The sequence below is a fragment of the Xenopus tropicalis genome, chromosome 1 (genome assembly GCF_000004195.4).
Source record: "Xenopus tropicalis strain Nigerian chromosome 1, UCB_Xtro_10.0, whole genome shotgun sequence".
Taxonomy (NCBI): domain Eukaryota; kingdom Metazoa; phylum Chordata; class Amphibia; order Anura; family Pipidae; genus Xenopus; species Xenopus tropicalis.
The window spans coordinates 40,815,982-40,829,649 of NC_030677.2; the positions used below are offsets into that span (position 1 = coordinate 40,815,982).

The following is a 13,668-nucleotide window of genomic DNA, read 5'->3' on the forward strand; positions in this document are numbered from 1 at the left end:
ACTCTGGCCCTGGGAATTAAGGATTTTTCTCAGAGAGGAAGTCAGATACTGAAGAACATGTTAACAAAAAAGGAGACAAGAAATTCTGTGTTTCATTTGATAGAAGTATTTTTGTGTGCTTATGGCTTATTTTGTTTTTACCTTTCCTTCCCATTTAAGCATGGGTGCTATTCATAAAGATACTTTGTACCCATACACATTCCCTACAACTTACATCAGGGATCCCCAACCTTTTTCACCCATGAGCCACATTCCTGGGGGTGCCAAATAAGGACTGTTATTGGCTATTTGGTAGCCCTTATAAGGAATAGAAGCCTACAGGATGTTCGGTTTGGCAGTACATAAGGTTTTTGTGTAACCAAAACTTGCCTACAAGTCAAGAATTAAAAAATAAGCACCTACTTTGAGGCCACTGGGAGCAACATCCAAGTTGCTCACTAGCCACTGGTTGGGGGGGGCTTTTTTGCCACACGGGAACTGCCAACGGGTACAAATTAGCATTTTGACAGCAGCTCTGAAATGGGGTCTATCCCAGATGGTATGGGACAGATGGTAACCTTATTCTAAATTGATTAAGTATAATTTCCTTATAAATAGAATACTAGCAAACATCTATAACTATAGCTGCAGTAGTATTAGATTAGCTGGATAGTTATAAGATGTGTTCTCTAGCTTTGGGTCACTTCTGATATTTACCCACAAATTATTATCTTAGATCTTTTGTCTGTAGTTTTATGTATGTATATGATATGTGCACAATATGTTTTGGTTCCTCAATCCAAGCAATGATTATTTCATTCATTTTGCAGGAATATATAGAAGATACAGAGTATGAAAATGAAAGTGATCCCATGAGAAACTCTCTTAACACCCTGTACAATTCCACAGAAATATCAGGTCAGAATTTACATAAGTCAGATCAGTCACAGTGGAAAAAGACTGAGGTGCAATCTCCTGAGAAGGTTAAAGCATTAATCAAAAGTGAAGAAGGGAAGGATATAAAGACGCTGGGTAAGCAGAATGAGGAAGAGAAAAAGCTAGAGAAATATCAGGAACTAATCAGTCCGAAACACAGACCTGAAAATAAACCTTTAGATGAATTGGAAAAAAATCTACAGCTGAAAAAGCAACAGCAGGAAGAGGAAGAGGAGAGAAAGAAAGAATTAAAAAAGCAACTTGAAATGAAGGAGCAACAGCGTCTCGAAGAAGAAAGAAGACAACAAGCTGAACAAATTCTCCAAGAACTAGAGGAACACAGAAGGCAAGAACAGCTAAAATTGCGTGAAAGGGAAGAACAGAAAGCAATCCAAAAGGCAGAGCAACTGCGTCTTGAAGAAGAAAAAAGGCAACGCGCTGAACAAATTCTCCAAGAACTAGAGGAATACAGAAGGCAAGAGGAGCTAAAATTGCGTGAAAGAGAAGAACAGAAAGCTTTCCAACAGGCAGAGGAGCAGCGTCAGGAAGAAGAGAGGCAACGGCAAGAAGAACAAAAGAAAATAGAGGAGCAAAAACAGCAAGAACTAAAACTTTTAGAGAAGCAAAATCAACAAAAGAAAAAAGATATCAATACAAAACTGGAGGTGTGTTTTTTAGCATCAGATACAACAGTGAAAGACAAAGATGTCACTGAAAAAGAAGAGATGATTGTGGAAACAAGTCAAGATGAAGAGATCCAGCAGAATAAGCAGCAAATGCCTTCTGAAGAACAGGAGCAAGGGAGAATTAGTGAAGAATTACGATGGAAGGAACTTGACCAGCGGCAAAGACCATTCACATTCAAAGTGACGGCAGGTGAAAAGCAAATTTTGTTTCAGAGAGTTAACCTATCTCCTGTTACACCTTCCAAAGAAGCAACTGTCTCTCCTGATTCACTTGGGCAAAAGGAAATTAAACCTAATATAAACACTCATGTCCTCCCATCATCTCACTGTGTTCCACACACAGCTATTTTAGTTACAGGTGCTCAGCTTTGTGGCACGGCAGTGAACCTCGACCAAATTAAGGACACTGCGTGTAAGTCTTTGCTGGGTCTCACAGATGAGAAAAAACATTTAGATAACCAAACGATAAAAAGTGAGAAAGGAAGGCAAGACACAACCCAAATGAGCAGTAAAACAAAGTACACCTCACAGTCCTTAGACAGCCAGTCAATCTTGGATGAATGGACTTCCATCCGATCAAAAATCTTAAGTAAATCTGAAAATATCAGTATGCTTGAGAAAACACATAGAAATTCACATTTACAGAGAGATGACTTGACTGGGAAAGGCAGTGGCGAGCTCCATAGCAATTTAAGGAAAACATTGTCAGCCAGCGCTAAATTCTCCATAACTCCAGCATGGCAGAAGTTTGCTGAAAGTGTTAAACCCCAGCAGCCTGAAACTATGTCTACACAATCAAATACAGAAGCTATAGCAGCAGCAGAAGTAAAGCCAGCATTGTCTAACGATGCCACTCAGGACAAATCTCTTGAAGTCAATAGTTTGCAAGAAACAATCCCAACTAAACTGAGAAAGCAGGTGACAAGTGATAATAGCACAGAAGGCTTTATATTTTCAAAAGATCTTCCATCCTTTCTTGTTCCCCATCCTCCTCACTCTCCCCGTAGAGGGCAGGCTGAGTCCCAAACTGGACTTGAACTACAAGGGAGCAATGGAACACGGAAAAATGATAAGACTGTACAAAATGGGGAGGAGAAAACGTCTCCATTTGGAGTCAAGTTGAGAAGAACAAATTACTCATTAAGATTTCATTCTGACCCACTGAATGACCAAAAGAGAAAAAAACGGTATAGTGCAGGTGATAGTTTTGACGGTGTGCCAGCATCATTCAGTGCAGCAGATGAAACAGAACCTTCCAGTACATCTAGAAAAGAACTGTCAGCATCACCCACCAAAATAAAGAAAGATAACCTGGCGTCAGTCTCCATGGATACCTCAAGCAGTCTAACAGATCTTCATTCAGTATCTCCCCCATTGATATCATCCTCCAGTTCGTACATTCCTTCACCTAACAGAGGTAGAACTGTGCCTAAATCACTCTCTGTTGAGAAACCATACCTAGCTCCTAAACCACCCAATCCAACTCCAACGCCCTCCGTGCTTTCTAAACTTGATAGAAGTAATCTAGTTGATCTATCTGTACAGAAGCTGGAAAAAAGTGACCCAAATAAAGAAATGTTGGGAGAATCCATCAAGGGGAGTGTGGCACTGCTGTCTTCAAGTCCAATTAAAAACGAGGAGCCAGAAGCAAAAGACAAAAAGTATTCTTTTCCATCGATCCCTATACCCTGGAGAGAGAAGTCAGAGAGAAGACCAGAACATATTAACAAGGGTAATGTCAATTTATTTGTTCTAGTATGTTTGTTTTTTAATGCATGCTAATGATCTGGCTTAAAATTAAAGGAAAAGGGCCCCAAATGGGACTGGGACATATAGTATATGTCTGTGACAATGAAGCACAACTTCTATCTATATCACCTGCAGTTGAAGGCTTACAGGGGATGCTACTTCTACCTATCACTCCGTTGCCCATGGTGACTTTCATTAATAATGCATTTGTGCTATGTGTCCTTTTAGATAGGCCAACTCTTCAGAGCCGTCATTCCCTTGATGGTACCAGGCTGATGGAAAAATCAGAGACAGCGCAGCCTCTCTGGATAACATTAGCCCTACAGAAGCAGAAAGGATTTCGGGAACAGCACGCTTCCAGGGAAGAGAGAAGACAAGCCAGGGAAGCCAAACTGTCAGACAAGATCACTAAAGAAAATGTAAGCAGGTTAATGAAAATATTCAGCATATGTAAGGGTTGACACCCGTTTAATGGAGACCTAACCCCCCCCAAACTGCCCTCTATTGCATCCCACCTCCCTGCACCCTCCCCACAGAGTCTATTAGATGGAAAAGTGTCCCAGTCTGGAAAACTAACTTAGATGTAGAGTAGTGTAGTGGCATTTCCATCTGCCATCTTCTGGACCTTCAGATTTTGTTTGAAAAGTTCTACAACGTACTTGACGCTAGGATTCTGGGATTAGCTCCAACTGTGCATATGCCAAAAAGCTCAGTCCATCAGCAAAGTTAAGAAAATAGTACGTATGAACTCCACTGTGCTACTCTGCATCTATACCTTTCCAGATGGGGACATTTTTCTACCTGCTGGGAGTGAGGAGGGAGGGGGCCAATTGAAGGCAGTATGTGAAGCTTTTCTCTGTGGGGGTTTAGTTCTTTTCGATACTCAATATATATTCCACACTCATGATGGTTCTAGCTATGATTATATTGAAATGTCATTTCTAAAGCTATCATTGCAAGAGATAGTGCTTAGGTAGAAATAAGAAGAAAAAGTATAAAGACATCTTTAAATCTTTTGGGGTAAGTACAGTATGTACCAGCTTTGTGCCATAGATTCTCAATGAATAGTAGTCCATTGTAGAACATTCACCACTTGGTATTGAGCCGCTCCAGTGTTACTTTGGCTTTGTGTTTGGACCAGACACCTGCTGGAAATGAAGCTTATTGTGTGCACGGTACCATCCTTCCCTCTACTTTGAATACATATGACTGACCTATGACTTTGATATGTTAGTAAAACCTGATTTTTCTGAATTATCCATTAAAAGGCCAGTGAGCCTGTCATAACAGGAGAATACAGAAACAGGTCTGGATCCCTGCAAAAGCCAGTAGCCCAAGAGGAGAAGAAATGTGAGACCGTAGTGACTCGCCTGCAGCGCAGAGAGCAACTACAGAAATCAAACACACTTCCCACGTCTGTCACAGGTGAGGTGAAGGAACAAGTCTCAAATGTTATATTATTAAGCAATTCCACCCGGTTAATGTCTGGGGCTCTGGGGGTTTTCTGTCTAAATTTGATTTTTGCACTTCATGTTTGAGCTTTGTTTTATACATCTAATTATCCTTTTTGTGCTTAAGTTGTATGTTTTTTTTGTTAGTTATATTTGGCATGGTAATTTTTTGTATATCTTATTCTGTAGCTATGCACCCAATGCCTTATTGTGCTTGTGAGATAGATGAGACTTATTTTTTTTTACATAACTGATAAGGAGAGCCAAGTTTCATTGTTGACGGCTAGTTACAAAGCTGCAGTAGAGAGGGAGTCACTGCATTATAACATTGGTTTTGCTTTAAGCCATGTTGCATCTGCCCCTCTGGTTTAATAACATGGGAATCCACATCCATTTACTCATTTCACTCTCCTCCAGTCTATACAGATATCTGAGAAATACATATGCAAAATATATATATCTTTATTTATATAGAGCTACCAGTACCATGTACATATTTACAAAACAGTGAAAGTACAAACAGAAAAAATATTGCAATAACATCAAAATAAATATACACAATAGTAAAAATGTATACATCTTTTACTCAGTAAAGGCGCAAACTTCCCCTTAAATGACCATTTTCTTTCTAGAATGTCTATGGCCCATTTAATAGTTCAACAACCATGATTTTTACCTACATCATTTTGTTCTTCTGAATCTGAATGGAACTTGATGGCTTATATCTATGCATTGTAATTACTTCTGTGTCTGCCCCCACTGAGTGCTGAGAAATATTCTTGCATCTTCCCTTTGTCTCTCACAGTGGAAATCACAGATGCAGTTCAAGTTCCTCCTCTAGCAAAGGATATTCCAAAGCGATTTTCTACACCAGATGCTTCTCCTGTGTCATCAGAGCCCGCCTGGCTTGCCTTAGCCAAACGGAAATCAAAAGCCTGGAGTGACTGTCCGCAGATTATTAAGTAAATATCTTGTCCCAGCTAAAAAGAAGCTAATTAGGTGTCCCTAAGCTTTGTCTGTGGTCTACTGTATGGATGTTATGGCAAATACAGTAATAATAAGTGGTCTGTTCCTGGGCTATATACAGAAATAATCGAGCGCATTTGTGCCTAATTGTTATAATGGTGAAATGTGATACTCTGTATTGGAACAGTAAAAATGTCCTCCTGTACTGTCTTCTTAACAAAGTCATGGTACTCCTTGGGGAGAAATAGGGCTGTATTAATTGACAATTCTGCTTTCCTGAACATGGCAGCCTGCATACGATATTATATGAAGCAGCGATGCCCAACCGTCAACCCTCCAGCACAACTTCCAGCGTTCTTCTACTGCCAGGAGATTCTGGGAGTTGTAGTATAACAAGTGATGGAAAGTTGTCGTTGTTGACCATCCCTGATCAAGACCAATACACTTTGTACACTTCTTGGTGGATTAATATTTTGCACACTCTGGTACTATGTGCCTCTACTAAAGCCACATGAATGTTCTGCTGATATTCTATTGATGTGCACACGTCATTCCTTGCAATGCTACTAGACTTAGTTCCTATAGGGTTATAGTTATAGCCTTTTAACTTTAAATCACCTTTCTTGTAAATGAACCGCACTGACCCTAAAATTGTTCATGTAGATCAGATGCAAAATGTGGTCAGGACATATTTAACCCACAATATGGATCCAATACTGTAAAGTGCTAAACCAACCCTTGAAGGATACAGCCAACATATTGTATCATATTTTCTTGTAGGTAACAACCAAGTTGACACATTTTACAAGTTGCCCCATTTTTATTTAATTTTTTTATACAACTATTTCTAACTATTGCTGTATTCATTCATTTGTTTTTAGAGTACAGGAAATAGTGTGTCCATACTCCTCCATGTGCTCATACCCAGCCCTGATTGGCTTATAAGCAACGAATAGCTGCGGGGCACAAGGATGCCATTCTGATACAGGAATAGAAACAAATCACGTAATTCCACCAAATCCAACAATTTTATTGATATATTTTGAGTCCCGGAATATATTTTATAGGCCTCAACTGGGCATTTGACAGAGACAATTTTTTTGCTCACATCTGAAATTTTGATAATTTATTAAAATATTTCACTACAATTTTAATATGGCTGTAAGAATTCTGTTCAGTATTAAGCCAAATCTTTTTGTTGAAGATTTTATTATTTCACCAAGTCAAAAACAGGGGGATTTCTCTAATTTTAGCAAATAACAAATCTTACATGAGCTTTATTAGATCAGATGAGAAATACATTGGGGTCACTCCTAAACATGCAGCTAGAGGGGCTGCAATCACTGCATTCAGTTAAATTCATTGAGGTTCCAAGGGAGCGGTTATCCCGATCCTACACTAATATTTTCATCTCAGTGATGTATTTATAGCAAAGCCTCCAGCTTAGAATTATTGTTAATGTGACATTGTTTGATGTTTGGAAAGAAAGTTTTTTTATCAATCACCGAGCTCTAATATTTTATAACTGTTACACAATGTAGTTTATCCTTTCTGTAACTTTTCCTCTTCCAGGGGCCTCTGTGATGTTGAGGATGCAGGGCCCCCAACATCAGAAAACTCTTTGTTTAAAAAATTCCAGATCTAGTGCATCCCTGCTTTAAAGATATTTGCAGTGCATCAGTGGGATTTGTTGGGAAGTTGATCAGGAGTAGAAATGTGATTGGCCAGTCTGGTTGTGTCTGAACGAATAGTCTGTCCATTGCTGTATGAAGGTACATATATATGTAGCTATAGAATTATCATTTTGTATGAGATGAAATCGCTGAAAACTAGAGATCTGATTGGCTGACCCCTTCACTATATGTAGGGCTTCACTGGCCTTCCTAGAAGAAAATGGTGCCCACATCCCCTGTTATTTCACATTGCATAGTATTGCAGTATTTTTTGCATTGGACTAAAAAAAGAACCTTAGAACCCCGATGGGATGTACAGTTCACTCTTCTCTTTAATATAGAAAAACAAGTGATATTAGCATTCACCAAAATATAATTTGACTCAAATTTTGCACATCATTTTGCTAGATTAAGGTTGATGAATCGGGCAGTGGGTCTGGGTTCTTTCCATCAGAGCACTACCCCACAATTTGAGCTCCCAGGAATCCCCTGCAGTAGGCACATTCACATTATAGCGGCGTTCCCAGGAATCCCCTGCAGTAGGCACATTCACATTATAGCGGCGTTCCCAGGAATCCCCTGCAGTAGGCACATACACATTATAGCGGCGTTCCCAGGAATCCCCTGCAGTAGGCACATACACATTATAGCGGCGTTCCCAGGAATTCCCTGCAGTAGGCACATACACATTATAGCGGCGTTCCCAGGAATCCCCTGCAGTAGGCACATACACATTATAGCGGCGTTCCCAGGAATCCCCTGCAGTAGGCACATACACATTATAGCGGCGTTCCCAGGAATTCCCTGCAGTAGGCACATACACATTATAGCGGCGTTCCCAGGAATCCCCTGCAGTAGGCACATACACATTATAGCGGCGTTCCCAGGAATCCCCTGCAGTAGGCACATACACATTATAGCGGCGTTCCCAGGAATCCCCTGCAGTAGGCACATACACATTATAGCGGAGTTCCCAGGAATCCCCTGCAGTAGGCACATACACATTATAGCGGCGTTCCCAGGAATCCCCTGCAGTAGGCACATACACATTATAGCGGCGTTCCCAGGAATCCCCTGCAGTAGGCACATACACATTATAGCGGAGTTCCCAGGAATCCCCTGCAGTAGGTACATTCAAATTGTAGCGGAGTTCCCAGGAATCCCCTGCAGTAGGCACATACACATTATAGCGGAGTTCCCAGGAATCCCCCGTAGTATGCACATACACATTATAGTGGAAGCTTGGAAAAACAAGCTAATAGAGTCAATTCAATAAATTATTTTTAGTGTTATAGGTCATTTAGCAAGATGTATGAGATGCACAAAGAAGCATGCTTTGTACATGACCCTTAATGGTTGTGCTATGCATCTGCATATTAAAGATTAAAAAATCCTGTAAAACTGTAGATGAAGCCCTCTCTCAACCAGTCTGTACAGGTCCCTATTATGGTGCAATCACTGGGGGGGGCCAAATCTTTGGATTAGCACTTGGGATGCCAAATTGGGCAAAGATATGTTCATTTGGTGACCTCGCCAAACATGTTGGCCAGCTGTACAGTGGGCTGCTTTCTATATGAAACCTGTCTTTTAAAAAGACATGTTCAATACACTAAATGCCAAAAAAATTCATAGGGCAAGAAACCCCTGATTCCTTGAGGGCTAACATTATATAAGACATTCAATCCAGTGAACTAAATCTTACCAAGACTAGTGTTCCTTGTAGAAAATGAAGGAAAAGGCATGTAGCACCATTATTGTACTTAGTTATTCTAGTTAAGAATTTACCTGGGAAAAGTAAGTACAATGACGGTGCTCAGCATAGGCAGTGTGCCAAAAACAGTTTTTCTAGTTAAGAATTTACTGGGAAAACTATTTTGGCACACTGCCTATGCTGAGCACATCCCACAGGCAATAAGCAAGAAGCCCTACCATCTGCCAGGCAGAAGTCACATATGCAATGAGCTAAAAATCTATTTTTATGCAAAGTTTTCAATGTCTTTGAACACAAACAAGAGCCAGTCCTAACTGCACCCCTATGGTGTGAAAAATGGTCACACATATATCTTATCCAGGTAATGGGTTACTATAAAACTGCATGACAATACACTTAACTAGAATTGGCCTGTAACCGGCACAAGAAATAAAACACTGAGATGAGCAAAGCAAATAAGATTTATTAAAAGCAGGGTTAGACTGGGCCGACGGGACACCGGAATAAAACAGTTGGGCCCTGCCGAACCAGACCTGATCCCTGCCAGGAAGCAGCAGCACTCCCCTGCTGACCTCTCTCCCTTGATTGCATCTAGGTAAGTATAAGCTATGCACGCCCGGCAGGTGATGCCATCACAGGGGTCCCCCACACACCAGTTCGACCCTGATTCACCGACAGCCGCTGTGTTGGCCTGTGTCCAGACACATGGAGCAGACTGCGGTTTGAAAATGCACACATTTTTGTGCCAAAATCCGCTCTGTTTGTCTTCACACTGGCTGACGCAGTGCCTGGCAATGCAGACAGTGGAATGAGCAGAGCCAGGTCTGTCATTAACGTAACTGCTGGAAGAATAACAAAATTTGTTTTAAAAGTAGAAAACTCAATACAGTTTCAGCCAAAATGCCATTTGTTAGAATAATTCTTCTGAGGGACAAACTCAGAGTAGTTTAGTCCTCCAGTCAGGCTGTTGTTCAGTTTAGAGTTCTAACTGTCTGTAGTGATACTATACAGTATATGCATATTGCTACATAGCTAGATAGTGATTAACCTTCTACTATATTATTTGTGCCTTTATATATATATATATATATATTGTAGCTTAGTGTCATTTTACAAATGTATTTTTTTAATGAGGTACAGTGGCATTACAGAAAAGTTCAGACTATCCCTTTGTGTGTTCTCATGTGCAAAGAGATTGGATCTTTTTGGCTAAATGTGGCCATATGCAGGCTATTCGCTGCTAACATGACCACTCCGTGGCAGCTTCCTGGCCAGTTTATGGCTGACTGGGGTCACTTTCAAAATCCTATTGGCTGAGAACTGAACCATTAATGAGGTCTCCTCCCACTGCTCTGTTCCAGTCATTTGCATAAGGATTAACCACTGGGTGGCCAAATAGGTCAAAGACTCTTGTTTAGAAATTTTATCAAACAAGCGGATGTTTCAGTGAATGGCTTAAAGGTGGCCACACACGTGGCAATTTTCGATCTTTCTTGCGACCACAGGTCGCACGAAAGATCGTTCCCACCCTCCACAGACGTTCAGGGCTAAATCGTCAGATATGGAGGTAGAAACAATAGGATTTCTACCTCCTTCTGCTGTTTCAGCCCTGAACGTAGATTTTGCTCAGGTGCCTTCAGGCTTCTGCGATATCGGTTGCCTCGCCGGGTCGCCATAAATGCACCGAATATCGTATGGCCAGTTTAAGACTAATGTCACCCATGGCACTTTCTCCTCTGGCATAAATTCACTGCCAGACAAAAACTCTGATCCCCTGCTTTCCACCATGTCTTTCGTACGCACTAATAGGAATATGTCCATCCACATGTGGACTTCAGCCCCCAAACCACCTTTTCACATAAATATCCATCCCATATGCACGGAAAGGTTAATGCCGTGCCTGCCAATGCCTACTAAAGACAGGGTGGAAGGCAGTAAATTGATTGTCTTTGCCAGTGGAAAAAATGCCACGTGGAACACCAGCCTAAGGGCTGTGCCCCACAATGTTTAGGGTCACTTACATAGAGGAAACCTTCATTTTCCTGCTGAGGTGGGATCCAAAGCCCCTGAACAGCTGTTGCACAATGCTTGTCTATCCATGCGTATAACTGCTCTATCACTTTCCTAGGTTGTTAATGTAACATTGGAAAATTGGCACTATTCTTCTGCACATTTTTGTTCCAGGTTAAATATGAGACCTAGGGGCACATTTACTAACCCACGAACGGGCCGAATGCGTCCGATTCCGTTTTTTTCGTAATGATCGGTAATTTTGCGATTTTTTTCGGCATCTTTACGATTTTTGCGTAAAAACGCGAGTTTTTCGGCATTCTTCGTAGCGTTAAAACTTGTGCGAAACGTTGCGCCTTTTAAGTTTTAACGCTACGAAAAAGGCGCGACTTTGCGCGCAAGTGTTAACGCTACGAAAAAATCGTGACTTTGCGCAACTTTCGTAAAGACGCCGAAAAACTCGCGTTTTTACGCAAAAATCGTAAAGACGCCGAAAAAATCGCAAAAAATACGGAAAAGTCGCAAAATGTTCGTTTCCAATCGGAATTTTTCCAATTCGGATTCGAAATCGTGTCTTAGTAAATCAGCCCCCTAGTGTCCCTAACTGCTATAGAGAGAAAAGATGGTATAACTGTACTGATTGTTTCTGGGCTTCACATAACTCAGCTATTATTCCTAAAATTACATATTCTTTTCATAGTTATGGGATAGTGAACAAGAATATAGCAAAATCTTGCATTTCTTTTTTTATCCTGTATAGATCATATATAGCAAGCTTGGCCCCACGGGCCCAGATTATATACCAACCCAAACTGAAATATAAAGGTTTATAAAGTATGTGTGCTTTCATTATAACTATTTCTTGGAACAGACAGCCAGGAGCAGGCAGTGTCTGTGAAAAGTAGGGAAAGATGGTAACAAAGCAAATCCACTTCCAGAACAATGCCTTATTTTCCATGTGCTTCCCCACAGATCCTGCCCAATACCATATTCTGTATACCAGAAAGTGAGCAAATGTGACTGTATCCACCCTGTAAATACTACTTTGTCTAACATCACAATCAGTGCAACCATTCTAATATCAAATTAGCTCTTTGGGATATGTACTAACCACCTAAAACTAAAATAAATGGAAAAGAATTGTGATAAATTCTTTATTCTGATACACTGGCAATATTCACACAAAACTAAAGGGCAATTATTTTTGCAGCATGTGCTTTCTGCTCGGTATAGCATCAGGAAGGGTGGACTGTTTTTGCTGCACGGGCTGTAGGCTTCAACACATTAGTGGGAGTTATGTAATAAAAGGAACTAAGTTTGCCCCGAAGCAGTAACTTTTCAGCATTTACTGGTCACCTGTTCAAAAGGAAAACATCTTATTGGTTGCTATAGGTGGCCATACACGGGCAGATTTCAAATGCTGATTTGGGTCCTGTAGACCGATTCACCAGCTTATCTGCTCATGTATGGGCACCCCCAATGGGCCACCCCAACCGACATCTGGCAGGTTTGATTTTTCCATCGTATTGGGGACAGCATTGTCTCTTTTATGTGATCCCCGATCCAACAGTGTCTATGCCCACCCCTGTGATTCAATCGTTTGGCCCCATATCGTCAAGGTGAGCATATTGGGAGAAGATCTGTTCGCTTGGTAAACTCGCTAAACAAGCGAATCTTCCTGTGTGTGGCCACCTTATGGGTTACTGCTCTCAGGCAAACTTAGTGCCTTTCATTACATACAGTCTTGCTAAGATAGCAGGCTGTGCAACAGGGAAAGTTGCACCTTTCTGGAACTACAAAGAAAAAGCACATTCTGCATTGTACTTGCATTGTCTGGCACTTTGATGAAAAAGGGTCAGATCTGTGTAACGTGAAGCCACAACGGCATGACGTTGGGACTCCATTACTATGTTATTAGAGATAGAATGTTAATTTCTCACACCTTAAATGAATAAGATCACTTGTGAGATTGTAAATAATATATATATATGCCCAGCCCATTGCAGTGCACTTAATGAGAATATATGGTTAAATCCACAAAGGGTGAAAGTATCGGAATATATGGGTTCACACTGGCATCCTACCTTGGCATTGGTCATTGTTGGAAAAAGGCGTGTAATTCCCTGGCCCCAAGCATCCATGAACATAAGATATAAAAACAAATCTTTTGTATGAGCTATTGGGAATGTGGTGTATAATCAGCAGGGATGCCCAGCCTATAGCCAGCTGTAGCTAAATGGCACATCCAAGCATCCCACTCACTGCCCAAGGATATTATAGGGACAGGGAGTTCAATCACAACAAGAGCTTGCTGGCTGGACATCCCTACTTTGCATTTAAATTAGAGGCCCCAGCCTTCCTTGTGTCACCGAGGCCCCCTTCCAACCTTAGCTCTGATCTCCCCGTACAAACAAGGAAGTTACAAACTGTGGCTTTTTCAGCTACTGTCCAACTACAACTCCCAGCAGCCCGACAGCTAGTGCTTCATAACTCCGAAAGTAAAATAT

At 41.0% G+C, this 13,668-nt stretch overlaps 1 protein-coding gene across 1 annotated transcript in view; it reads left to right on the top strand.

Annotated features, from left to right (window-relative positions):
* cracd (capping protein inhibiting regulator of actin dynamics) overlaps positions 1 to 6,224 on the top strand; it is an 86,000-nt gene extending 79,776 nt beyond the window's left edge. Inside the window, exons 9-12 of the mRNA XM_004911201.4 lie at positions 810 to 3,333; positions 3,579 to 3,769; positions 4,619 to 4,775; positions 5,607 to 6,224. Coding sequence (XP_004911258.2) covers positions 810 to 3,333; positions 3,579 to 3,769; positions 4,619 to 4,775; positions 5,607 to 5,767 — 3,033 coding nt within the window. The 3' untranslated portion in view covers positions 5,768 to 6,224. The remainder of the gene's footprint in view (positions 1 to 809; positions 3,334 to 3,578; positions 3,770 to 4,618; positions 4,776 to 5,606) is intronic.
* The last annotated feature ends 7,444 nt before the right edge of the window (positions 6,225 to 13,668 follow it).